Source organism: Phyllostomus hastatus, unplaced genomic scaffold (genome assembly GCF_019186645.2).
Source record: "Phyllostomus hastatus isolate PE091 unplaced genomic scaffold, TTU_PhHast_1.1 phas_scaffold_501, whole genome shotgun sequence".
In the NCBI taxonomy this organism is placed as follows: domain Eukaryota; kingdom Metazoa; phylum Chordata; class Mammalia; order Chiroptera; family Phyllostomidae; genus Phyllostomus; species Phyllostomus hastatus.
The window spans coordinates 34,477,579-34,505,576 of record NW_025334033.1 but is presented as its reverse complement, the minus strand read 5'-3'; the positions used below and the strand labels follow the sequence as shown (position 1 = coordinate 34,505,576).

The following is a 27,998-nucleotide window of genomic DNA, read 5'->3' as shown; positions in this document are numbered from 1 at the left end:
TTACTAGACAAACAAGAGGCATGAAGTCTATGGTGATGTTATTATATTAAGCAAAGGTATTACTGTTATACCAAAAGATTATGTACCATAATAATGACAATATTAATTTTAACATGTAAACTAAAGGCAGAACTAGCTAAAATATTTAAATTTTAGGAACTAATGTTTTAGAACATAAGTTGAATGAAGTAATTCATTCAGGTATGATTAATAGGTTTGAAAGTCTAAATTAGTCTCTCTCCCTTCCCTTACCTCTCTCTCTATATAATATTATATATATTTCCATATTTACTCTGCACTCTACTGATATGGTTTAAAATGTAAAATTAAAATCTCCACCTAAATTTAAAGACAAGTTGATTGTCATACATTTAATAATAATATTTGACTTTACTAGGACTACATTAAGTATAACAACAATATGGAAGTCTGAAAATATTTTGGAGAACTAGAACTGTTCTGTTTAGGACACCATCTTGCTTATCTTCAGTGAACAGGCAAATGAAAGCAAACTTATACTTGTATACACCCACACTCCAATAACCACACATCTATACTCCCACACTCAATGCCACACCTACACTGTGATGACTGATTCATGGATCGACCAAATTGTTAATCAGCAACAGAAACTTCCAGGGTTCTTTGTTAATGGGTTAGCATTTGATTTCCTTTGCTGATCCAAAGTATAAAAAAAGGAAGAAGCAAGGCATTTATAAATTTAGTTACATGACTAGCTGTTTCAAGTATCATAGGAACTTCATCTTATGGGGTGAAATAACATTTTCTAAACTTTTATACAAATAAACACCACTTTACCAGTATGAAATTTTAACACTGCTAAACCAAATGTATGTATACATAATCTGGTATATATTTGTTTAATGGCAATACTGCCACCCTTACTGAGAAAGTATTAAGTTGTTACTATGGCTTTAAGTATTAGACTATTTGTAATATATTGATATAAATTCTGGATTTATTTCATTTAATTAGCCTCCAATGCAGAAGATATAAATCACAGAAAATACAATATACTCAGTATAAACTTTTTAAAAACCATTGTTTAGTTAAGTGCAAAGTTTTGAATATTTTTTAATTTCTCGTGACCATTCTTTCATGCTAAAAAGTGTACTTGACATTCAGAATATATTTAAAAATATATAAACTTCCCATTAAAATACACTTCATAAGATGATTTGAAGTTAGATTTTCAAGTGAAAATATAAGAAACATACTTACCTTTGATTCGAGGTAGACATTTGCTGATGACATTTTTGTAATTTTGCATATGTAACTAACTAAAGAGATGGCACAAAGAATAAACAGGCTATCATTAATTAATGCTCGAACAAACACAGTCCATTTCAACTGATTTTCTGGGACATCTCCATGGACTAGCATTGCACAAGTCAAGTTCACCACTAAAAAGATAAGGCTTGCCAATATAAAGCCCAAATGCAATAGAATTCTGAAAGAAAAAAGTAAGTTTATTAGATATTTATAAAACTAATAAGAAATTAAATTTATCAGTGTTACTTTAGATATAATAATTCCTTCAGTTTAAAATATTTGTAATTTCATTAAATAAAAATTTAACAATCACTCAGAGTTAATTTAGCTATCTATGCTGTTACAAAATACCTAAACCACTTTAAAATAGCATTAGAATTTAAAGCATTAATTTAAAAATAATCTCAGAGCACTTGAATTCAACTGCCTCTACCAGGAAGAATGTAGGATTATTTTAACACTAATTCAGGTAATCTTGAATTTTTCATTTCTGTAACTACTAAGCATATTTTCATTGATCTTTCCATGTCAATAAATCCTTGGCTTTTATAATTTTCCTGGAAAATTAATAAGCTACCTAAATTTAAATTGATCACTAACATTGATTTTAAGAGGAAAGGGAAATATGTTTTAAACAATGTTTAATTTTATGAACTTCTCATTATCTATAGCAAACATTACTTTCAAACATGACTAAAGAATATAGGGAAAGTAGACTTTCAAGCATTTATCAACACCTCATCTTCTTATGAAGTTGCACACTTACTAAACATACAGAGAAACTCTGAAAATGAAATGCTTAAAAATTTGCCCCTAAGAAAAATTAGACCACCTCATAAAACTCTTCAGGGTAAGGGCTGGCAATCTATATCAAGTAGTTGTAACAGCTATCTATATGAAAGTAGTCCCAGTTCAGATACATTTATACTCATAATTAGTAGGATCCAGAAATCTATTTGACATACTAATATCTTCTATTTGGGGTCACTTTCAATAGTGGAAGTCATAAAACATTGTCTGCCTTCAGCTACAGTTTACACATGGTAAATTGAAGGTAATGTGTAATCTGTAACAAGTGATCTTTGATAAATGTACATGCACACTACAAAGATTTTAATTTGAGACGTTTAGATCTTAATATTATCATAGATTAAATAATTAAATAATAATTATGTAGTTCAGCCCTGGCTGGCATAGCTCAGTGGACTGAGCGTGAACTGCGAACCAAAGTATCACAGGTCCGATTCCCAGCCAGGGCACATGCCAGGGTTGCAGGCTGTGGCCCCCAGCAACTATACATTCATGTTTCTTTCTTTAAAATTTTTTTAAATTGTTTTTGCCGTGCAATTTTCTATCTTTTACTCCCATCCCAACCCTTCCCTCCTCCCTCCCATTTCCACCCACCTCTAATTTTTATCCATGTGTCTTTATACTCGTTCCTGTAAACCCTTCCCCTTTTCCCCTGAAATTCCCTCTCCTTTCCCCTCTGAACTCTGTCAGTCTGTTCTTTATTTCAGTGTCTTTGGTTATATTTTGCTTGTTTCTTTGTTTTGTTGTTTAGGTTGCTGTCAAAGGTGAGATCATATGGTATTTGTCTTTCTCTGCCTGGCTTATTTCACTTAGCATAACACTTTCCAGTTCCATCCATGCTATTGCAAAGGGTAGGAGCTCCTTCTTTCTGTCTGCTGCATAGAATTCCATTGTGTAAATGTACCATAGTTTTTTGATCCATTCATGTTTCTCTCTCTCTTTCTCCCTCCCTTCCCTCTCTAAAAATAAATAAATAAATCTTTAAAAAAATAATTATGTAGTTCAAAATCCAAAACAGATCTTGAAATTATCCATATAGTGGGGATTATAGCAGTTTAGAAAATCAAAGCATAGGTTAGCAAGTTAGCAGGAGAACTGGTCTGAAATCCAAATTTACTGGCTCGAATTTTTGAGGTTAATCAGTACTGAAACATTACTTATTTCATGGAACTATACAATACAGTCTTTTCCCAAATAGCATAATCTAACTTTAATGTTTGTAGACTCTATGAAACTACATTTGATATCTGAAAGAGAGTAGAAGGGCAGCAAAAAAGAAGGGTATTAGGCAGCAATGTGGCTGTATGTCTATAGGTTACTCAATTCACTTCCTAGGAACTAATCTAATGATTTGATTTTCTATAGAACTGCTAAGGTGCCCTCAACCACCACGTCCTTTGACCTTGAGAAGTCTACTGCGAATAAAATTTAAATCTTGCTACTCATGAAACTTACTTGTGTTTGTCAAGTTCAGTGGCACATCTGACTTTACATATAACCTATAAAGAGAGTACAGAAGAAAGTTTGAAAACGTGTAATAGAATATTCTTAAATTTGTTTTGACTTTGTGTTTCAAACTGATACAACTACCAATAACAATAGATAACATGTAAAATTCAAATGTTAACAGCAGAAGTACCATGAGGCAAAAAAATAGGCAGGTTTCCTTAGGCTTAAAATAATAAATTAATAATTTTTTATAGTCCTAAATTTCTATCTTTAAAAACTTTTACAGAAATTAATTCAGTTTAAACATTTATTAAGCTTTTATTATGAGCCAGATATTGTGCTTAATGGCATGCCACTTATTCTAAATTTCATTTTGTCCTAAAATGGAACTACTTACTATATGAATGTGGCTGAGTGTTCTCCAAAGATTATTTTGGAGGTGAACTGAAGTAGTAAGAGGAAACAAGGGACCAAAAACTATACACAAAGCTAATGAGTATATACCATACATAGTAAACTTCTTCCTTCTCAAAGCCTTGCAAAGCAGATTCTCAAATACTTGTTAAACAAAGTTAAGGTAGGTAAGAAGAATTTGAAATAAAAATAGAAAATTCTGAGAGCATAGTGTGGAAGTTTTCAGTTCCTTACTAGTGAATTCGGGCTTTATTATTTAGATAATTGAAAGATATTGAAGGTTTTTATGTAGGTACTCTAAAATATTGAATTTCATTAATCTGGTATCAGTGAAGAGGCCACTATAAAGGAACTACAGACTAGAAGTAGGAAGACCAGTTATAAGACTATTGAAACAGGGTATGAACTTTGGGAGTCTGGAAAGAAAAAGGAAATTATAAAGTCTTATAAAGAAAAATACCATAATGTATTTGATAACTTACTGATTTCAATCATTTACGAGCGCACACTATGAAAGCTGCCATGGATTCATAAATATTGTACATAAATTGTTTCTTCTCTCAAGGAGCTCAGTGTATAAAAGAAGTACTATCTATTTTGACACATTGTGATATCAATTCAAAAGATGCTATCGCAACATCTGGGAAGGGAGGTCTATTTCAGTCTAGGAAATGATAAGAGGTAACAGGAAAGGAGAAAGACTGTGCAAAGAGTGAAGAAAAGAGAGATGGGCAAGGGAGACAGACCCAAGAATCAAATTAGTCATAGAAAACAGCTGAGTAGTTTATAGGTAAAAGAATATATAGCCCTTGTTAAGTTATGCAAATGTCAAGAACAACTAAAAAAACAACCATTGATCAATTTACTAGTATATCACTGGTACTTGAAGAGAATTGTTTTCAGTGGAGTGACAGAGCAAGAGTGCAGAGTTAACAGAAACAACAAAGGCAGTGATAATACTCTGGCAGATATCAATTCTGAGGTACATTTGAACATAATAAACCCGGGAAAATTTGTGTCAGGGGACAAGTCTCTATGAATATTGCATGTTTCTGCATGGTCCAGGTCTTTTGAGTGAAGGGGTTGGTATAACAAACATCCTTGAAAATTATAGCTAATATCTACCTTAAGGTCAGAAGGAAGATCTGTTTCCTATTATAATGAAGACACAGAACATCGCCCTCCCTGGAGACATTCCAGGGGAGTATTCTTTCTCCCTTCTTGGTGAAAAATTTGTTTACATTTAAGAGTTAAGATAAGGTGTGTTTGTGTTTCTTCCTTATTTTGGAGCTTGTCTCCTGTAACATGCCCTGCTGCATACACAGGTAACATGTGGCCCTAACAGTGTTGTTTTATAGCACTGAGGGCTTGGAACATGATGCAAGACATTGCTTTGATTGTTGTTTTTGCCATGAGTAATAAATGGTCTTTCTCTCTGACTCATGAAGTCTTGTGTTTTCTGTCAGTATATCTATCAATATATAAAACTGTGGCAGGCTAACAAGCTTTCAAGTAGAGTAAAATCTCAGACTCTTCAGTTTCTAACTTAATCATCTGCCAGTCAGAAATAAACTAAAGTACAGTACAGGGAATATTGTCAATAATATTGTGATAACTATGTATTGTGCCAGATGGGTCCTGGAAATGTCACAGGTAACACTTGTAAAGTATATGATTGTCTAACCACTGTGCTGTACACCTGACACCAATACAAAATAATATTGAAAGCAAACTGTAATTAAAAAAATGAACTAGAGAGGGTGAAATGGTAGATGGAGAGGGAGAGAAAGGACAGTTCAATTTTTAAAGAAGGCTTTAGATGAGGCAGGTTATCCCTGAAACGGAAGACACATACTTCTGAGTAAACAGCAAAGGAAAAGATAGTTACAGGGAAATATGGAGGTTTGCACAGAAAGTTTAAAATAATCTACAAACCCCTTTGTTAAAAACAAATTTGGACATAACATGGATACAGACATTTTGCTATAGAGAAGATAGATAAGAACTTGGCAGATAGATTCTATTTTTTTCTAGTAAGTAGGAGGCAAGGTCATATCCTTGGAATGGATGTAGATTTAAGCACTTGGAATACAAAAAACATTTTGAACACGTGACTAGAAGGGTTATATAAGAAAATACTGTAATGAGAAGCAGGGAGGTCCTATTAAAGTCAGGTAGTTGACAGTGGATTTTAAAATCAGTCAAGTTTCCTGATTTTAAATTTGAAACAATCTAATAGAAAAAAGTGGATGCCATTATAAAAAGTTCATATAATGAGGTTGCATTTTTACATAATTTAGGACTGTAACATGCAACTATTGTAGAGAAAGAAAAAGTAGGCAAGGAAACCACAGCAGAAAGTCCAAGGATGAAGAATACTAGACTGACCATTGGTTCTAAGTGCAAATAACACAATAAGGGAGCTAATAGAGTGGGGTAAGCAGAAGGAATAAAATAATTCAAATATAGGATGAGAGTGAAACTCAGATAAAAGAATCAATTCAAAATGCATAAGGAAAGAGGGAAAACACTAGTCAGGAAGAACTGCTTCATTCAAAAGCTGATCCAAGACGTGGGCATGCTGTTGGGTGGCTCAAACACAAATGGAGAAAACCTAGCTCCAAGAAGCCACTGAATTGAAAGACATTGAGTGGGTTATCAATATGAGCTTTGAAAAAGATCTATATAACAGAACCAGCCCAGAAGAAAGAAAAGTGCTGATTCATCTATAGAAGTGGAAGTTATTATTACGGCCAAAGATGACCTAATCAGATGGCATAGATTTCAGAGAGATGATGATGGTATAACATCAGTAGGCAGTACTGGGAAACATAAAATAGGCTGATTGTTCTTCCCACAAATTTAGACAGAGGGTTTATAAGGCACAAAGTGTTCTCTGGAAAAAGCTAGATTTCGGTGAAAGCATTTAGAAGGTTCAAATTAAAAGAATGGGGACATGGTAGGAAGTATAATCCGTAAGATTATAGGTCTTGGGATGGGATAAATAATGAGTGTGAAAGGGAGCTGAACCAAATAAGGAGATAAGTAAAGGTCAGCTATCATCCAAGATTTGCAGAATATGTTACAATGCAATACATAAACACAACTTGATGCTTTAATCAGTTTTAGATTACAATAAGGTTAAAAACAATGATCTGTCATTAGTGGATTCCAAGTATTTTATAGAATTTAGCTACTAGGATATGGTTCTAAGTAAAAAAATGTCATGCAATAATGTATCATTTAAGACAGTGAAGAATAGTTCAGGAAACATAACATGTTCTTTATGTAGATTTTTTTGAAGTCAATGGTAAACAACATACAACTAAATGACTTTTCTGATGTGAATTTCTATCACAGGGCCTTATCTTCCCAAGTCTTTCTTAATACCAGAAAAACTGAAGAAATGGGCCATTTATAGAAATGTTATTATTTATTATAAAAGTATGAAGAATTATGTGGGTTGATGGATATCAAATGTTTTTCATCATATATGAGGGGGCCCCCAAAACTCAGAATTTATTTATAAAAATGGTGTATTTATTCTTACATGTTTAAACTTCAGTCACCTTCAAAGAACTTTCTATTGGATGTAATACACCTATCAAAATATGTTTCCCACTGCTCAGAAGAGTTCTTCAACTCATCAATTTGGATACCTTTTAGTGCTTCTGCTGTTTTTGGTTTCACCTCTTACACATTAGCAAAACATTTCCCATTGAGAACTTTGTTCATCCAGGAAAACAAAAAAAAAAAGTTGCTCAGGGTGAGATTGGGTGAATTGGGGGGAGCACGGAGGTCATGCCATTGTTGGTCAAAAACTGAACACTCACAGTGGTGTGGGCAGGTGCACTTGTAAATCGCTCATCACGAATTGGGCAAATGTGTTGAGTCTTCAAAAACAATTCATTGAAGCTGAATGCAGCTTCTCACGACAATGCCGGCTGGCACAGATACAGATGGGTTCTTTAGAATATCCACCTAGTGGGGGAAACCTGTACTACAAAGGCCTGCTTTCCAGAAGATAATTCTGGTTGTTTTGGGGTCACCCCTAGTAATCTACCTTCATCTCATGTGCAAACTAGCATCCCTTAATTTAAAAAATACTTAAAAATTTTGAATTAATGAAGATTGAAAATACTGTTTATTACTAGAATATTTTACTTTAAAATTTGAACCTATTTATAAATAATCTGATTTTCCATTTAAAAATGCAGACTTCCATATTTTGTCTCCCTATTTAGCTCCTCAAAGAGAAGAATATGACAAATAAACTTTTTTGGTAAATGTTACCTAAAATAAGTTTAGTTAATACAAGTATCATAAGCTTTGAGGGAGAATTACCTCAAATCTTTGAAGAGCTGTGTAAAATTTGTTGTCCCCATGGCATGTAGATGAAGAAGATGTTGCTTGAAGATGGTAGATACTAGAATACTTATTAAAACTGGTACTTTTCTATAGAATTTCTGGTTGTCTAGTTGATTTCTCACTTTTTAAAAATTTTAAATATAAACTTAACTGGAAAACATATCTATATAAAATTCAAAATTGATACAAAAATAAATTGTGGTGAACATAATCTCTTCTCCATGAATAGATAGGTATACATACCCAGCTATGTGGATTGCTTTACAGAAGCAGTTATCCACAGTTTCCATCTCACTTGCTTAAGTTGCTATGGAGAGTAGTCCACCACTCCCAAGCTTGCCATTGCTACTACTTGCATAAAGCAATTAAGCTTTTAGCTATTTTAACTGTAAATTAAAGAGCCAGACTTTTCTCCGATGTTCTCTATCAATGCCTATCATACATGCATTTTTTAAGCTCCTTTTAAATCTTCTAAATACATGTATGTTTTTTTTACAGCAGCCATTTCTTCTTTCTAGGACACAATATTTTTTTTGTCTCTCCCTCTTAGAATACAAATACTCTTTAAAAAGTTTCTTCTCTCTGCTTAGTTGTTTTTTTTTTTAGTTGCTTAAAAGTAATTTTTATGTATCCAATTTTATTCTCAGCTGAAACTCCACTAAAGCAATATGAAAGGGATTTTCTTAAAAGGAATAAAACTGTATGTTTGAATAAGTGGGAAAAGATATAACAATAAAATGCTGGAAGCCAGAAACCAGACCGATGTGTGTGCAGAAAAGGCCTGCATCATAGCAGGCCTGAGACTGCTATCCTTAGAATAGCCTGCTGGTAAGGCTGGTCCTTGGCTGGCATTGGGGAACTTGGATTTTGGGAGGATTCCCACTTCTCCCTAAATGATAAGGGTGTTTCACTGTGCCTAAACTGTTTATGCAAACAATATGGTTTATACTCAACACCTGCTTTCCTCCTGGGAGTTTGGAATTTTGGTATGTATTAGGCAGAGAGTGCTTACATGACTAAACCCCAGTAAAAACTTCGGCACTGTTTCCAATGAGCTTCCCTGGTAAATAACATTTCACATATATTGCCACAACTCATTATAGAAGAAATTACGCATAGCCTGTGATTCCACTGGGAGAGGACTCTTGGAAGCTGATTCCTGTTTTCCTCTGGACCTAACTCTCTTTTTTTCCTCTTCTGATTTCACTCTATTCTTTCACTGTAATAAACTTCAACCACGAGTGTAACAATTGTGAGTCCTTCTAGCAAGTCATCAAGGCTGAGCGTAGTCCTGAGGATCCCAACACAATGTGTGATTATCCAAAAAAGATGAATCCCAAGGCAGTCATGAGAAGCGTTGAGAACCCACCTGGTATGTTTCAGAATATTTAAAAGGTATAGGAACCAATTATCATTCAAAGCAAGAGGAGGAGGTGGCTAAAACTGGAGTAGATAAAAACTGTTTAAGACCAGTTAAATCCCTAAATCTCTTGTTCTAGTCCATGTCTATACAAAAAATCTAAACAAGCAAAACCCTATCCTCATTAGAGTCAGAGAGATAATATGCTTCACTCATGAAACAAAATCAAGATGCTATTAATAAAAAAAAATTCAGAGAATAAGGAAGAGCTAACAGAAGTGAGACATACTAGTAGAAATAAAAAAGTGGAGAGAAAGGCTAGAAGTTGGGAAAATTTCAAAAAAGTTTAGCAAAAAGACAGATGCAAAATAGGAGAGAAGTGATAAGAAAAGGATATGCTCTGTAGGTCCAACATTCAAATGTTAGGAGTTCCAGAAAGGGAGGACAAAAACAAAGGAGAAAAAAATCAATGAAAATTTTAAGAATATTTCCCCAAACTAAAGGATACATGTAACTAAATTGAAAGGGCCCGTTCAATGCCCTGCAAAATGGATAGAAAACAGACCCATATGAAAACACATCATTCCAGAACACGAGGTCAAAGAAAAATCTAACAGCTTTCAGTACGGGAAGAAAACAAGTCACATATAAAGGATCAAGAATCAGAATGGCTTTCAAACTTAACACTGGAAAAGGAGCAACACCTTAAAAGTTGTCAGGAAAAATCTTCAACCTAGCATTGCTGCCTAAACTATCAATCAAGTATGACACAATTAAAATATTTCAGACAGAAAAAAAAAAACCCTCAAAAAATTGCTTACCAAACACCTTTCTCAAGAAGGTACTAAAGGATTACTTCATTGAAACAAGGTATGCAGTGAAGGATTAACTCAGCAGGCCTGAGCTGCCCAAACCCTGTACATTCCAAAGATCTGGCCCTTTCCTGGCTCTTGGAAGATAATTTGTAAGACCTTAAAAAACCCTACCTGAGAGTATTTTTGTTTGCCGAGGGCTTTGGGTCACACCAAAGTCTATGCTAACAATGTGATTTATGCTGCAGGCCCTGGACCATGTGGTTATCAGTTTGACCGTTGAAGAGGCTATAGACTTAATAACTAAAATGAGCCATGAAGGCACTTCATGCCCATATGACTGATCCCCATTAAAAACCCTGGACACCAAGTCTCAGGTAAGTGCTCCTTGTTGGCAATACTTCACAGGTATTGTCACATATTATTGCTAGGAGAATAAGTGCTGTGTGTAAGACTGCTGGGAGAGGACAAGCTTGCCTCTAATTTCTCCTGGACTAAGAAAAACCTTAGACATTTAATTCAATAACATAGTTTTACAAATAACAAAGCTGAACTTTAGAGAATAATTTAAGTGGATTGTCCAGGAACATACAGGAAATTGAAAGGATTAAAAGCTAGGTGTCTTGTCCTGACTCCTAATTTAAGTCTCATGGGGATTCTGGTTCTCTTTGAAATGTTTGTACATTTAAATCTTTGATGGTATACAGCTCAAGGTAATTCCCTAATTTTTAAGGTGACAAATACTGCTTTATTAATAGTGTCTGCTATATGTCACAGCAATTGTTATTTCAAAACTTGCGAAGTTAACATGCCCAATAAAAATATACTCAGAAACCCAACTATCTGTTTAGTAAAAGGTAATGACCTAGAAACAATAACACCTTCATTTTATGTTGTTTTGCAAACTATCAAGTATTTTTACTTAACTAGAAGCATATTTTAAAAAATGATAACTAAATTATTCTGGAATGAAGCATTAATTTTATGAATGAGAGAAAAATTTGTGAGCTTTCATTATTGAAAATCACCCTGAAATATAGCAGATTACTTTGGACTGCTCATTAGTTTACTATGGACATTCTTTGAAGATCAGCTAACATATTTTATGTTTAGAAATATACAGAATTTATTTCTGAACTGAGTCTCATACATTATAGATTTAGACTCCTTAAGAAACTGATTTCAATTGAATTTGTGCTGAAACTGTGTTATCCTTTAAAGTTTTTCCAACATTAAATCCCCCTTTGTATATTACTAATTTTTCAGAAAACCTTTCATGCTTTTGAACTAGGATGATAGCAGAGTTGCTTTTTGTAAAGATAGAAAGCCCGATACATTAGAAATACCTGACTAATGGTAGAGAAAAAAGGGGCAGAATGTTTCAGAAAAAACAACGGAACATCACAAGAGAGAAAGAAGCAGAAGAATGCTGCTTACTTTCTTTCATTTTGATTTCTTAAGGACAATAACAGTTTGAACATAATCAGTGATGATGGTCATTCACATTAGCTTAAAAGCTGCTAATTCCATGGTGTGACAGAAAAGTTCCCTAGAGTATACAGCATCACATTAAACCAGCCCAAGTCATTCGATCAGCAATTACACAAAGTTCTACACAATAGCTGAGGAAAGAGCCCAGAAGTTTAAGAAAATATTACTTAAGCATTTTTACAGTGAGAGATTGAAGGGGAAAAAATTAGTGTGATCAACATGCTAATGAAAAACTGCAGCTATAACTGAGGTTTTGTAAAAAGACAGAACATACAAGTGTTTAAAAAAACACCCAGCTTTGACAAACCCAGCTACATTGTATCTTAGAAGACAGATGATTCTAAATATTTAAGTATTCGTGTTTATGTCCTAAGTGAAACTTTGATTAGTTTTAACATGACGTGTAACTTTTAAAAACTGGCATTCATCTCTCAGAGATAGAATTCGCAGGCACTGTATTAGATTTCAGAACTAAGCCATAAAGAGCTTTTCTCTTTTTTAACTCTCAATTCTAATTTGCTTTATTACTGTCAGACTAATAGAATTAAAGGTGTCTTGAATGTCACTGAGACTAATTTTATTAAACAAATGGCCTAGAAAAGTAGTGATTTGACAGATTATCAATTAGCCAAGTAGAACTGAATTTCAACTACAACTCAGATCCCCAAATTTCTAGTTCAGAGCTATTGCTGAAATTATACTACTTTAAACACACACCTTAACAAAGTTAAAATAAAAAGATTCAAGGACACTTAATTTATGTAAGTTTATCTTTATTTAAACTAGAGTACATAAAAAGTTCTAACTGCTTTGCAAAGTTGGACATTCTGATTTTATTTGTGGAGGTGGAGGGAAAGAAATACGTCTTTTAAACCCTTTTACTTGACTGTGAGTTTGCTCAACCATCCAAATCATTAAGCCTTGACCACATAGATAAGTGCCAGATGCTAAAGATTATGCAAAATTTCCTTCAAAATAAATGTAACACATAGTGGTTGAGCTGAAGCAACACATAGGGTAGTAGAGGAAGGCAGAATCAGTGGTATGTGGTGATGTATGTGATATACGGTGCTTTCCCATTTTTGGTTAGACTTAGAACATCATAAATTTCCCGTAACTTAACCTGCTAATTACTCAGAATTCACTTAAAACTACCGTTGATGGGTATTAAATATAATTCAGCTTTGCTATATGGAAATTATAAAGACAGATTGTGTTGGTTTGTTTTACTCCTTTAGGGAACATAATACAGAAGTAGAAGGGAGAGGAGAAGTAATCCTTGGCTTGGGGTTGACCCCCAAATGTTTTTAGTATTAACAATTCTTCAATACCCTGTCATTAAGTTTCTAATTTAAAAAATCAAATCAGAATTTCTGATTTCTCTTAAAAAATCAGGTGATTTGGCAATGGTACCTTGCAACTGGACTGAATTAATGTGGCTGCCCTCTTTAGGTATGTGCTCTTTAGTTCATCACAGTATTCAAATGGTAGTATGCAGGGCCCTCCAGGCATCTGAGTTTGAGATCCCTGTTTTAAATCAAGCATTCTTTTTGACAGGGAGAGGGCAGGTAAGTGGGAAAAGAGAAAGAAAAGAAGGGTACAGACTAAGTTCCCCTGTGAAATTATACATGCAGGGATTTCCCTGCCCCATGGTATTTGGGATATGGTAAACAAGGGCCTTGTTCATTCAATAAATTACTAAACATCCGATACATGCCAGGTATTAACCTAGAGATACAGCAAGACAGACTTGGTCTCTTTTCCAATAATGCATACAAACTAGTAAGCTCCCACAAGGAAATCACACAAATAAATATAAAATCACAAATGTTGAAGTCACATGAAAGAAAGGAGCACGCTCTGAGTCTGTAATTTTGAAATCCAACCTAAATGTATAGTTGGATGAAAGCTTTCCTGAAGAAGTATCACCCTGAAGCTGAGTTAGCTAGGCAAAGAAGGAAAGAGCATTCTAGGCAGAGGGAAAAGAACATGGAAAAACTCTGTAGCAGAAGGGAAATTGCAAGTACAAAGGACTGAAAGAATGCTAAGTGTGGCTGGAGAGCAAAGAACAAGGAGGAGCACAGTAGATGAGATGGGAATCATGAAGTGCCTTGTAGTATGTATAGGAATTTGTCATTACCTTAAGAGTAACCAGAGCCAATGGAGGAATCTTGGAGTGGAAAACAGACTTGTGGGAGCCAGAGGATACAGACAATAGCCAAGTAGGAGGCTAACTGACATAGACTAGGCAATAGATGGAAGTAGCTTGGACCAGGCATTGTAGATGGGGAGATGTGAGTGGACTTAAGAGATGTTAGAAGGTAACATAGGCAGGACATGGTAATGAAGTAAATGTGAGGTATGAGGGAGAAGTCAGCATCGACACACAGGTTTTTGAATTAAATAAATAAATTAATAGTACATTACATAATTGTGCATTACAGAATTGTGTAACAAAAGATAAGGATCTGGTTTTGGGGTAGAAAGGTGTGTGATAGGGAGGGAGGAGGAAAGATCATGAGCTCAGTTTGGGATATGTTGAATATGAGGGCTTCAAATATCCTTGAGATGTCAAATAGATGTAAAATACAGAAAGCCAAAGCTAAGAGGAACAGTCTGTGTTAGGATCATAGATATGTGTATGAGTCATCTGCTTTTAAGTGGCATGAAGCCACAAATGTAGATACAATTATTGGGAAGAAAAGGTGGCCTAGGCTTAGGTGTTCAGCAACTTCAACCTCTGATGGCAAGGCAGAGGCAGAGGCAGATGGGTTCGAAGAGAAGCTAGATGGTTATAAAAAAAGTTAGGACAGTGTGCTAGCCAAAGTGCTAGCCAGTGTGTATTACAAAGACAAATATGGAGTCTGCCGCTGCTGGGAGATTAGTTTGGGTGAAGATTAAAAAATCTAATGAACTTGTTGACATGAAGGTTACTGCAAGCCTTAGGCAGCAGCTATTTTGGTAGAGTGGTGGGGCAAAGGCAGATTACAGTGGCTGGAGAAGTGAGATGTTGAGCACAAGTGTGATCATCCCCGAAATTTGATTATGAAGAAAGGTATGGGGTAGCTTTTGGCTTTGTCAAGTCTCTTTATTGTATGTTTTCTATTTCATTAATTTGTACATTCATGTCCTTGTATTTGTTTCCTTTGGTTTATCCCATTTTTCTTTTTCTAACATAGATTGGATCTTAGCTTTGAAATTACAGGCTCTTCTTCTGTAACTTAAACATTTAAAGTTCTAGATTTGCTTCTGCATGCCAACTTAGTTGCTTCTTTCAAGTTCTGATATGTAGTATTTTTATTACCAAATACTAAGTATTTTTCCAATTCCATTGTGATTTCTTCCTTTATGCACATTGATAAGTGTTTTAAAATTTTCCAGATAAACTCTCATGTTATTTTTGTTACTGAATTCAAATACTGCTTTCTCAATGAGAGAAGGTAGTCTATGAAATCTCAATTCTTTGAAAATTACTATTAATAGCTAACAACACTATATGCCACTACCTCTAAAGATTTTATTTAAATTATGTAATTCAGTCCTCATAATGATTCTGTGAGGTAGGTACTATTATTCTCATTTTTATAATTGGGAAATAGGCACAGAGAGGTTAAGTAATTTACTCAAGTAACCTTATCAAGTTACACATAGGTGATAACTGACGGAGTCACACTTTTTAGACCTCTTCCCCACTTAGATTTTATTCTTGGAATAATTGCAAACACAGCTCTGTGCTGTTTTTTTTTTTTGAAGGGTCATTTCATTGAGATATATGTACTACATACTGTGTGCATTTAGGGTGTAAAATTTGATGAGTTTTGTAATATGTATACAATCTGTGAAACCACCAGTAATCAAATACAGAATATTTCCACACCCACTGAATTTCACCCTGCCCCTTTGTTGTACATCCTCTCTTTTGCTTAGGCTCCAAGCAACTGGGGATTCACTTTTTGTGATTAATTTATATTTTCTAAAATTTAATATAAATGGAATACTGTGCAAGCTCATTTTTGTATGGCTTCTTTTATTCTACCTACTAATTTTTAGATTGATCCATGTTGTGTGTTCCATCAGTAGCCTTTTTTTTTTTTTTTACTGCCAAGTAGTACTCCTCTGTTTGGATATATCATATTTTGTTTCTCCCTTTGCTCTTGGACATTTGAGTTATTTTTGGGCTATTGTGAACAGTTACTAAGAATATTCATATTCAAGTTTATGCATGGACATATGTTTTTCTTTCTCTTTGATTTCTAAGGCTATAATGGCTGTGTTTTATGACAAGCTTATGCTTTACTTTTTAAAAACTATCAAACTGTTTTCCAATGTGGTTGTAAAGTTTTACATTCAGTATGTTCCAATTAATCTGCATCTTTGCTGACACTTGGCATAGCCTTCTTAATTTTAGTCTTTCTAGTCAATATTTAGTGGTATCTCATTGTGATTGTAATTTTCATTTTCCTGATAATGATCTTATCTTTACATGTCATGCATGTATCTTCTTTTGCAACATGTCTATGATGTGTGATGTAAGAATCAATAGTTTGAATGTTTCCAGGAATTTATCCATTTCTTATAGATTATCCAGTTTGTTGGTATATAATTGTTCATAGAGTTGTAATATCTCCTTTGATTTCTGATTTTCTTTTTTCCTTAGTCTAGCTAAGAGTTTGTCAATTTTGTATACTTTTTCAAAGAAAAAAACAACTCTTAATTTCATGGATTTCTATTGGTTTTCTATTCTCTAGTTCATTTATTTGGGCTCTGATCTTTACCTCCTTTCTTGTGCTAACTTAGGGTTTAGTTTGTTCTTTTTTCAGTTCCTTGAGATGAAAACTTAGGCTGTTTGTTTGAATCTATCTTACTTTTTTAATGTAGGCATTTATCACTATTCCCTTTTAATAATGCTTTTGCTGCATCCCATAATTTTTGTCATGTTGTGTTTTCCTTTCTCATGAGGTGTTTTCTAATTTCCCTTTTGATTTCTTCTTTGACCCAATGATTTTGCTACTTATTTTTCACAGTTGTGAATTTTCAGTTTTACTTCTGTTAGTGATTTCTAGTTTCATTCCATTGTGGTCAGACAAGATACTTGGTATGACTTCAATTTTCTTAAATTTGTTAAGGCTTATTTTTGTAACTTGACATGTGAGGTACCCTGGAGAAACACCCATGTGTGATTGAAAAAGTGTATTGTGCTGCTGTTGGATGGAATGTTCTGTGTAAGTCTGTCAGGTTCATTTGGTTTATAGCACTGATCAAGTATTGTTTCTGTACTGATTGTCTGGATGTTCTATCCATTATTGAAAGTGGGGTTTTAAAGTGTCTTACTATTATGGCATTACTGAGCATTTCTGCCTTCAATTCTGTCAGTATTTGCTTGACATATTTAGGTACCCTGATGTTGGCTGCATAGACATTTATAAATTGTATTCAGTGTTTGTCTATGTATTTATCTTTCCCAATGAGTTTCATATTTATGCTGTTGTTTTACTGTTTAGTATTCTTTGTTTCAACTTCAAAAACTCTCTTTAGCATTTCATGGAAGGCCGGGTTAGTGGTGATAAACTTCTTTAGCTTTTGTTTATCTGGGAAAGTCATTATCTCTCCACTTTCAAAAAATAGTTTTGAAGAATATATTATTCTTAGATAATAGTTTTTTATCTTCATCACTTTAACATGATTGAGGCTGTCCTGCAAAATTTTTGCTGAAGAATCTGCTTATGGTGGGGGGGGGTCCCTCATATGTGACAAGTTTCTTCCATTCTTCTTCTCTCTCTCCTCCTTCTTTCTCTCTCTATGCTTTTAAAATATTATTTGTTTTTGACTTTTGACAATTTGATAATAATGTGTCTTGGTATGAATTTCTTTGGATTCCTCTTTTTTGTATCCTTTGACTTCTTGGATTTGATGTCCATTTAATACTGCAGGAGTTTTTGGCCATTATTTCTCTAAATACACTTTGTGTTTATTTCTCTATCCATCTGGAACTCAATGTGGATATTGGTCTTCTCAATAGCGTACCATAAATCCCTTGTTTTGTTCATTCTTTTTTCTCTTTTGGTCTTCTGACTGAATTATTTCCAGTGACTTGACTTTGAGTTCATCAGTCCTTTTTTCTGTTTGATCTGCTGGTGAACCCCTCAAGTATATTTTTCACTTCAGTTTTTGTCTTCTTCAGGTCTACAATTTATGTTTTGTACTTCTGAGTATTTTCCATCTCTACTGAAATTCTCATGCCTTGTTGAAATTGTACATATTTTATTGAATACTTTAAAGTAAAACCTCAAAGTACCTTTGCCATCAATTTCTTATCTGTCTGGTTGTTTTAAAAATATTTGTGTTTGGTATTTTGAGGTTTTACTCTGAGGAGTTCATTTTCATTTAACCTGACTTGAATTTGTTGTGCTTTCTGAATCTGAAACTTGGTGTCACTTGTAAATTTGGGCAACCTTTGTCATTAATCTTTTGAATAATTTCTCTAAAAGTCCAATCAGATATACAGGGTACAACAAATAACACCCGTTTCTTTTATTATAAAATTGTAAGCATGTAATTCTGTAACATAACAATATCATGCTCAAGCACACCATGACATTTCATATGACATATGAAATGTTCAAATTAAAATGATACATTATTAACCCATGTTATTACCTTACCAACCACACTTAACCAGGCCTTACTTCTGCTGGACCCCGTATGTTGAATCTGCTCATATCTTAACACATTGCGAACTGCTCATGAGTTTTCTCATGTTTCAGTCGCCATCTGTTAATTCTCTTTTAACCCCTTATTCATATTTTTCATTTGTTATTTCTCTGGGCTATATTCTGGGTGCTTTTTCTCAGATCTTCTAGTTTACTAGTTTTTTAAACTGTTTATTCAGTTTGTTACTATCCATTTCAGTTTCTAACTTTAATTATATTTTTCATTTTTAAATGAGATTTATTTCCAAATGTGCCTAGTCAGTTTTGATTATTTCTTGATCATATATCAACACTGCTTAATTCACATGAACATCTCATACTATGTATTTGTTAATTCTGACATATTCAATCTTGGTAGATAAGACTCCTTAGTGTAATTTTCCACTTTGAGCTCATGTTCTTTCAAATTTTATCTGTCAGGATTCTGGTTTTAATGTATACTCCTCAAAAGACAATTTGCATTTGCTCTTCCCAGGTGTTTGAGGTTACTATCAAGCCAACATAACTACATTTTCAGGGTTTTTTTTCTCTAAAGTCATAGAAGTGGTGTCAATTTAGGCTTTAAACTTGTGTGAGAGCTTTAGGAATTCTCACGGAAGGCTTTTTTTCCCCTAATTTGTATCTTCTTCACTTAGAGCCAAGACAGAGATAGGCACAAATCCTATCATTAACCTCTGAGGATCTGCTTATTTTCCCCCAATACACTAAAGATGTACACTATGATTCTGGCATTAATCTGGAGGGAATGAGATTAGAACTCACTACAACATATTGCCTCAAAAGTCACCTCCCCATAACACCAACACATAAAATTAAAATCCAGGCTTTAGGCTAGCAGGAAGCCACTAAAAAGTACCCCCAATCCCAAGACAAAAATCTATGTGATACTTTATCACTCTGCATTCACATCTTCTTTTGTGGTTTCTTGCCTCTGAGGAATTTCCTTACTTATCAGCTCAATCATTCATTGAGAAAAATTAAATGCTCTCTGCAGCATTTTAAGGCATTTCTCTGATCTTTATTCAGTGATATGGCTCTGGTTTCTAGTTTTATAAACTAGGAGATGAGAGTCATATGCTGAGTATGAAGGGGGAAGAAGATTGCTGGAGAGTGAAAAAAGCTTGAAGTGGTAGAATATGGAAAGTTAAATAATGAAGTACTAAGTAATAATGTATTGATAGTATCCAGGAAAGCTCATTGGGAGAGATCACTTGGTAAGACTTGATTGCCCCTGCCTATACAGTAGTCTCATATTTGATATTTATTAGCCATATAACCTTGGACAAGTTATACCCCATTTATTTCTACCTATGTCATGGGGGTTGTGAAGACAAGTGTCATAAAGTGCTTTGAAAATATTAAATCACCCAAAATGTAAGACATTGTAACCATTTCTTCTACCACAGAATTGTATGTCAACAAACTCTTATATCACAGATGATCTCAGGAAAAACAGAACCAAATTAATGGATAAAACCGTTTAAGAGATTCCGACAAAATCACAATTACTGATAAAAATCCAACACTGTACTAAACCACTATTTCAGTAAATAGTAACTGACTTCATGATGTGAGATGTATTTGTTTTACTGGCTTCTCTATTTAATATTTGTTGAAACCAAATTAGCAAAGCTCTAAATACCATAGGCCATTTGCCATCATATAAAAATAATTTTGCTAAGCAAAATTCTGTAATATATGAAGTGATTTCATTAAGATTTACCTATAGTAATCAAAATTAAATTTATCTAATTAAACCAAGATAAGAGAATCTTAGCATTCATACCATAAGCAATCTTTTAGGCAAAAAATATAGAGATCTCAGAAAGTACACAAATAATTTCCCTCAAGTGTTCATCAAAATTAACTCCCAAATTTTTGATGGCTAAATACATTCCAGATTTTAGTCTTTTCAAGATTCTCCCTCAATAACATATTCCCCATTGTTCTTGTTGCTATGAGATAAAAATATGATAAAATAACTTATCCTTAAAGGAGTTTCCACCTTAGGTGGTGACCCCTTTGGCATAGAGATTTTTCAACCTTTTTCATCTCATGGCACACATAAACTAATTACTAAAATTCTGTAGTACACTACAAAATATATTTTTGCTGATAACAAAAAATAGATATAATTTTGATTCATTCAAAATTATACACCAGATAGCTATTGTTGTGTTGGCTGTCGTCATTTTTTCAAAAACTTGAGAATCTAAGGGAAAAGTGGTAAGTGCCCCTACCTAAATAGTCAGGTGTTGCATATTTTACAAATTCTTGCAGCATACCTGATGAAAATCTTTGGTCTAAGGTATCCATGCTGTAATACTGACCTGCTTATTAGTCACTTAGTAGCAGTCTTGGTTATCAGATTAACTGTGGTAGTATCACAGTGCCAGTGTTCAAATTACTCTTATTTTACTGAATAATGGCCCCCAAATGCAAGAGGAGTGATTCTGATAATTTGGATATGACAAAGAAAGGCCATAAAGTGACTCCTTTAAGTGAAAAGCTATATATGTACTGGAGAAAACATAGTATATAGAGAGTTTGGTATTATCCATGGTTTCAGGAATCCACTTGGGGGTCTTGGATTGAATCCCCGTGGAAAACATGGGGCCACTGTAATCTCGTTTAAAAACTAAAGTTTTCTATGCTAAAAGTACAAGAGTGTGAACTTTTTTTTTCTGCTAAAGTAAAAATTCTGTCAATAAAAGTCTAATTATTTCAGAAAGTGCTATGTTTATCTCAATTCTATTCAAGTGCAGTCAACAAAAGAAAGAGTGGTTCAGGTAGTCTTAACTTTTTTCAGGTCATTCTTAACATTTTAAAAACATAATGAGTTTTAGAGGAACCACCAAATATGTTCAAAGTAGCAATGGCTGTTTTACTAACTTTATTTTTACACTGCTCTATTGTTCTTTGTAACTAAGTCCATAAAGTTAGACTGTTTTTAATTAGTGAGAAGTGGATACAACAAATGCTTTAAAGAGATCAACAGTAAAATAAAATTGGTATTTAATAAGACAGATAGTGAAGAAGAGTGATTTGGTAATCAAGATGCACATCTATTCAAAACAGATATAGGGCCTCTTGGTTAAAAAAATCAGCTGGTTTATAAATATTTGTTACCACAGACTTTTCCTATCGCTCTGCTCACTGGGAATATGAATATCTCACTGAGAAAGTTTCATTAATTCAGAATGATCAATGGAAAGTGTATTTCCAGTACCTTGAAATTGATATAAAAATTTGAATTAAAATATTCTTTTAAATACAGTTCTTCTAGATTTTTTCTAATGGATAGGGAAATGATTTCTCTTAAGAAACCTCTTTTTAAACAGGTTAAAAATTTGTTCTTTTACATACAGTGATGTGTCATAAAATTATTGATTTGATTATAAAAAGACAAACATAGACAAACAACCTACACTCTTTTAAGAGACTACAAAAAGAGAAAGCTTTAGTTTCCTTCCAAATTATATTTTCTAGGTTAATAGAGTTCTATTGCTTTTTAAAAATCACAATACACAAACAAGACTGATTTAACAGGAAGACTTTTAGACATTTAAGTTCTTCCTCACTAGATAGGAATACCATCAACTGAAAATAAATCTGAAAACTCAATCTAGTTATTGTGTAGTTTGTGCTGGAGAAGCATACTGTTTAAATTTTGAGCTTAATTATAGAGGCTTTTTTTCCCCTATTGTGACAGTGTTTAGCCACTGTGCGTTTAACTCAGGGTGAAAGATAGGACTGGCAGAGAGCACAAGGGAACCATTTGTGGCACTGGAAATACTGTGTATCTTAAACTGGTGGTAGTAACATGAATGTATCCATATGTAAAATCTCACCTAGCTGTACATATTTGTGCACTCTGTTAGATATATATATATCTATATATATCTATCTGAAGAGTAGAGTGTTTAGCTACATATGAAATGCCCACCAACTATTTTACAGTGGATCATTAATATAATTTTTGTAAGAACAAATATATAGGGTAACTTATTTGTTGCTTATGGGAAAGGATTGCTAGTCATGTTCAGGTAAATTAACTATATCTGAAGCTAGAGTAAGGCTTCTGTGAAAGGAGGTCATTGGTATTATATTAGAAATGTCAGGAAGAATATATGTATCAGTTTAACTATAAGGGAGAGAAGTGCAATTAAACTTTAAACAACTAGAAGATCAGAACATCGTCAAATAAGTGACATGACTGTGGCATGATAATTTGATTTACGATTACCTATGCTTTTTATTTATGCTTGTTTGTTTTTTCGTCATTGAATTGCTTGGACTTCCAAAGGGATGGGAAAGGACAAGAATTAAAGTTTTGTTACTCATTTTAAACTGTTGTTTTTAGCATGCTAAAAAGCTGAAGTTATGACTGGATTTAAAAATTGTGCATTCTACCTCCTTTCTACTAAGCAAGAAAGCAGTTGGTTATGTATGCAGGAAATATAAACACCGATTCCGCACCAAATGTTTTTACTTTTCCTGATAGCTATGTTAATTCTCATCACCTCCAAAAGCCTGAGAGGATTAGCTGCAGAGACCAATATTGTTCTATATTAGTATTAAGTATATGATGTCACCTTGTTTCCTCCTCTCAAGAGATTTTTTTTTTTTTGTTGCAGGATTGGGGGGGATACTTTTTGGACAATTCTCAGAATTCTGTGGCTTATATACCACTAGCTGATACACTTGATTGTAAACCTTACACTCCCAAACCTGTTTGAAATGGGTCAAATATCTAAGCTCCACAGAACAATGCAATCCAACCAGTAATTCCTCATAAAAGAGAAAGGGGGGTGTGATTAGCTTCCAGCTATTAAGCAAGTTGTTGCAAAAACAGTTTGGTGGTTTGTTTCTGCAATAGGCACAGGTTAAGCTAATATTTTTCCCTTAATTAGCTCGAGAGAGAGAGACAGACAGACACACTAGGATGTAAGAGGTAGGAAAAACAGCCAAAGCACGAAGCAACTGAGGCAAACATTAAGGGCTTTATGGAGGTCTTTCTATTGACCCTCAGTATTGGTTATTGATTATTAACTCTGCTGGAGAACTATTGAACGGAATCTGTGTGAGGCTTATCGAGCCACAGGAAAGGGGATGCAGGAGGGAATATAAGCTTCTAATAAAAGAAACGCAGCAACAATAGCAGAGGAACAGCTCTGCCTGGTGACGTAATGGCTGGCAGCAGTCCAGCTTCAGCAGAGCTGCTGCTACCTCAGCATCCAACCTCTCTCAACACAGTCCAGCTTCGGCAGAGCTACCAGGGCTCACACTTCTTGCGATGCCAGCAACACCTTACCTTAGAGGGTTAGAATGCCGAACAAAGGGTCGTCTTGCTGTTTTAAGTTGTCAGAACACACACTCTCACTCACTCACCCCTCAAGTCCCTCAGTAACCGAGTCAATCGGCTTGTCAAGTTTAGGACGATCACCCTGGCGCGCCCTCCAGGTATGCCTCAGTTTCCCCAGGCTGGTCTCAGGTCCGCCCATCACCGCCCCCCCACCCCCACCCATCTTCAGCGGGAGTTGGTCGCAGCGGCCCCACTCGCCCTCCTGGCCCCGCAAGCCGGTCCTGCCGCCTTACCTCCGCCAGGTAGAGGTTGAGGAGACAGAGCGTGGAGAACTGGAGACAGGAAGGGAAGCAGTAGAGCAGCCAGTGGGGGAAGAAGTGCAGGTGAGCGGGCGGCCGGAGCAGGGGTAGGGAGCCGCTGAGCGAGAAGGCGGCGGAGAAGAGGGTGGTCCTGAGCGCTGCCCACAGGAGACAGAGGAAGAGGCAGAGGCTCTGGTAACTCAGCCGCCGCTCGCGGTACAAAAGCAGCCTCCACAGCTGCAGGTAGGCAAAGGCGAAGAGCGCGGCGTAAAGCAGGGCGTGCAGGACGCTCAGTGCCAACTGCACGGAGCCCGGCACCACCGCGCCTGAGGCTGCAGCGACGGCGCCTTCGCCGCCCTCGCCCGGCGTCGAGGGCTCACGGCCGGCCGCGGGGGCGGCGGCGGCCACGGGACCCGGCACGGACACCCCCATTACGGGGCCTGGGGGGCGGGCGAGGGAGCGCGGGAAGGAAGGGGCAGGGCTCGGAGCCGCCGTCGAGGAGGAGAAGGATTTGTGCCTTACCCCCCACCCACCCCAACCTTCAACCCCAGGAAGCGCCGTGACAGGACCCAGAGCCCCGCGCAGAGCAGCCTCGGCTCCCCAGATCCCTCCTCCTCTCCCCGCCCCCCGGGGGGTCTCGGCTCCTCCTGCTGCGGCTCCGCTCGGTAGCTGCAAAAAACAACTCTCGGCTGGAGACAATCAGCTGAGAAACCCGAGCATTTGAGGCGCTCGCTCCGCACGGTGGGCTCGCACGGATTGGGCCAGGCGGGCACGCCCCTGCGCGCCGCACTCGGTAGCCCACGGGCCACCAGACCCGTCGCTCCAGGGCTCCAAGATCTGATTGGGCGTCCCCTTTCTCTGCTTTTTCCCTCCCCTGAATTCCCCACCCACGCTGCTGATTGGCCCAGCTACCGCACGGCTCTTTCGCACCGGTGGGAGGACTGGCTCGTCGCTTGTCACTTGTGGCGGATTTCGCTCCGCCCACTGCGCTATCAATTGGTTGGAGAGGTCGCACGTAAGTACCACGAGGAGAGGGAGGAGCCTTGGGGATTTCTGCCCCCCCCCCCCCCACCGGAGCAGGCGGTTTCTGCAGAGCGGTGGCAGCCGGAGGCAGTTCTTTTTCGCGGGTGGGCTTAGGGGTTCGAGGCTGCTGGGCGAGTGGGTTGTGTGGAGCGAGGACCACCCTGAGTCTCTCCTTCACGTGGCGGGACCTGTCGGACGCGCTGAAGCAGGTGGGTGGCAGTGCGGATCCTCCAGGCTAGGGGCTGTGGTCTCTGCCTGCAGGGTTGGGGATTGAGACCGAGCCGCTCTCCCCCAGCGAGGGCCGCACCGCTGAGCTCTGGACATTGATTTAGAAGGGGCCTCACTTGGATTCTTCTGAGGGGCATTTTGCTTACTTCTTTCCCGGCGTGAGCGGCGAGAAAATCCTGAGCCCTTGGAGGGGAGAGGGAATGGAATGAGGTGAAGGGTGAACCGAAGTTCTAAGGAAGACTCTTCCCTTCCTTGGGAATTGTCCTTTGAAGAGGGGTGGTATTAGAAGGAGATGGAGATCCAAGCTATATGAATAGGGGGTGTGTGACCCTTTGAAACTAAGAATTCGTAAAGATGCTCTCGGCATAAGTTTAGAAGAAAGGCAGAACTAGAATTCTGTTATTGATGAAGGTCTACAGAGGAAGAAGTAGAATAGTCTGTGTCCCTAAAATCCCACATGTATTCTTCAAACCTTCCTCCTGTCTGTGGTAAATGGTGGCGCTAGAGGTTCCTGGGGCTCATAGACACAAAATAAAGGCTTTGTACCTGCTATAAATGAGTAGAAAATAAATTTCCCACCGTGTATTGGACTAATATAACATTTGTTGACTTTTTTTTTGGTGTTTGGTAATAAAATAAACAGAATAGTGCAAAATGATGAGAAAATAATTCGTGTTTTTCTTAGAATGAGCCACACACCACAAGTTCATTGTCTCTGAAAGACATTGGCGCATTTACTGGCACAGCCAAGACTCAGCCTTTCTTAACTCACCATCCTTCGCTCCAATGCTTTGCCCAAGAAGAGTGTTTGTACCTTTTTTCCTAGCTAGTGATCCATAGGGAACTTTAAAGTCTGTTTTGCTCCAGATTCTGGAACAGTAGTCCATGTAGGCACCAGGTGCTAGTGAGTCCTGGGTTCTTTTACAGGTGCGTGAACAAACTGTGATGGATGTTTAGGCCTAGCACTGTTAGGTGGGTATCAGATGAAACGTCACCTGAGCAGTTATGCAGTGCAGCCTATGTAGGGTACAATTTGCTCTAAAGAAGTTAACAGACCTAATCCAACAATGCTTTAGAGCAGGATCTCATGTTCATTCGAGTGTAAGAAATTCACCTAATGGATTCCTAGAACATGTGGTTAGGGCTGTACACAGTTTACTTGAAAGGGGACAGTGCTCATGGCAACAGTGAATTAACTAATTGCCATTATGTGCTTAAGCACACAAATTAAGCATGAACTCAGAGTTATGTGATTTGAGGCACTTGGCAAAATCAGTAAACTATCCTGTTCTCTGGCATGTTCACTGTTTTTTATCTTCCATAATCAACAAGGTGCAAATTTTAGGTCATGAATAGATTTTCTCCATGAAGACTTTTTTCTTTTTTGCCTATATTCTCTACTAAAGTGATAGCTAACACCTAGATATTACTCATACTAGTTTTAGGTTTTTGCTTTTAAGACTTTTTATTCCATTGTCATTGCAAGTCTTGATACCCTTCTGTTTCCTCCTTTTTGGGGGTGTTTGTTGGGGGGTGTGGGTGGAGAGAAAGGATTTTGCCCTAACTGTCTTGAAGGGGCTATAAAATAGATGCTGACACTGTTGACTCCTTTTATTGCCACCTTTGGGTCTTAAATGATAAGCTGTAATGAGATATAATCGTTTTATCTGAGGCTAGTTCAGTGAGCAGGTTTTGTTCCACAGTAGCAGCATTAAACTATTAGTAAGCTAGTTTTTGACAATACTCTTACAGAAACTTTGTAAGCATTAAGTGCCCCATTTGTTGCAAAGCTGAAACATGTCTTTCCGCAGGGAATGATGCCTACAGATTTGGTATAATTTATTTTATGTTTACAGTTGTTAATTTCCTCTTTTTCTTAAGAGAGAAAACCACTAGTTTTATAGTTAATCATAAGGCAAATTTAAGCCTATAAAGGGGAACTGAATCAAGGGTATTCTAGAAAAGCTTGTTGCTAGATTTTAAAATTAGAAATGTGTCCAAATGCAAAATGATTGGATATTATTGTTCTAGGAGAGCAGATTACTTTAGTACAATGTTTTTTCAAACATTTAAAGCTGAACTGTTTACCACGTATTATATGCTGGACCCAATCCCAAAATGGGATTGCTCTAGCTGAAGAGGGCCACCGGCTGCTCCATCTGTCTAGAGAATACATGAAGGAAAATCCTTGTCTCCTTCTCTCATGAGCAAGAATGTCTGTGTTTTCCCCTTGAAACACTTCTTCCTCATTTCCCTCTGGGAGCTCTTTTAGTATTCTGGTGCCAAGTAAAAACTTTTGTTGCCCTTAAGCATTTTATTTGCAAATGTGTGAAATTGCTATAAAAGCTTCTAAACATTTACACTAAATTTCTGTGTTTACCTTATTATCATAGACCAGTAGCAGATAGTTCATATTCTGGCACATGCTTTAGAGCA

General features: G+C 36.4%; 2 protein-coding genes across 3 annotated transcripts in view; one reads left to right on the top strand and one right to left on the bottom strand.

The window, feature by feature from the left end:
• The window catches only part of GPR137C (G protein-coupled receptor 137C), a 45,942-nt gene extending 21,199 nt beyond the window's left edge, over positions 1 to 24,743 (bottom strand). For both annotated transcript variants that reach the window (XM_045823083.1, XM_045823081.1), the window contains exons 1-3: positions 24,306 to 24,743; positions 3,559 to 3,602; positions 1,243 to 1,471 (exon numbers count right to left, since the gene is read on the bottom strand). In XM_045823083.1, coding sequence (XP_045679039.1) covers positions 1,243 to 1,471; positions 3,559 to 3,602; positions 24,306 to 24,743 — 711 coding nt within the window. The remainder of the gene's footprint in view (positions 1 to 1,242; positions 1,472 to 3,558; positions 3,603 to 24,305) is intronic.
• A 648-nt stretch (positions 24,744 to 25,391) lies between these two features.
• TXNDC16 (thioredoxin domain containing 16) overlaps positions 25,392 to 27,998 on the top strand; it is a 75,353-nt gene continuing 72,746 nt past the window's right edge. Inside the window, exon 1 of the mRNA XM_045823680.1 lies at positions 25,392 to 25,543. The gene's annotated coding sequence lies outside the window, so the exon portion shown is untranslated. The remainder of the gene's footprint in view (positions 25,544 to 27,998) is intronic.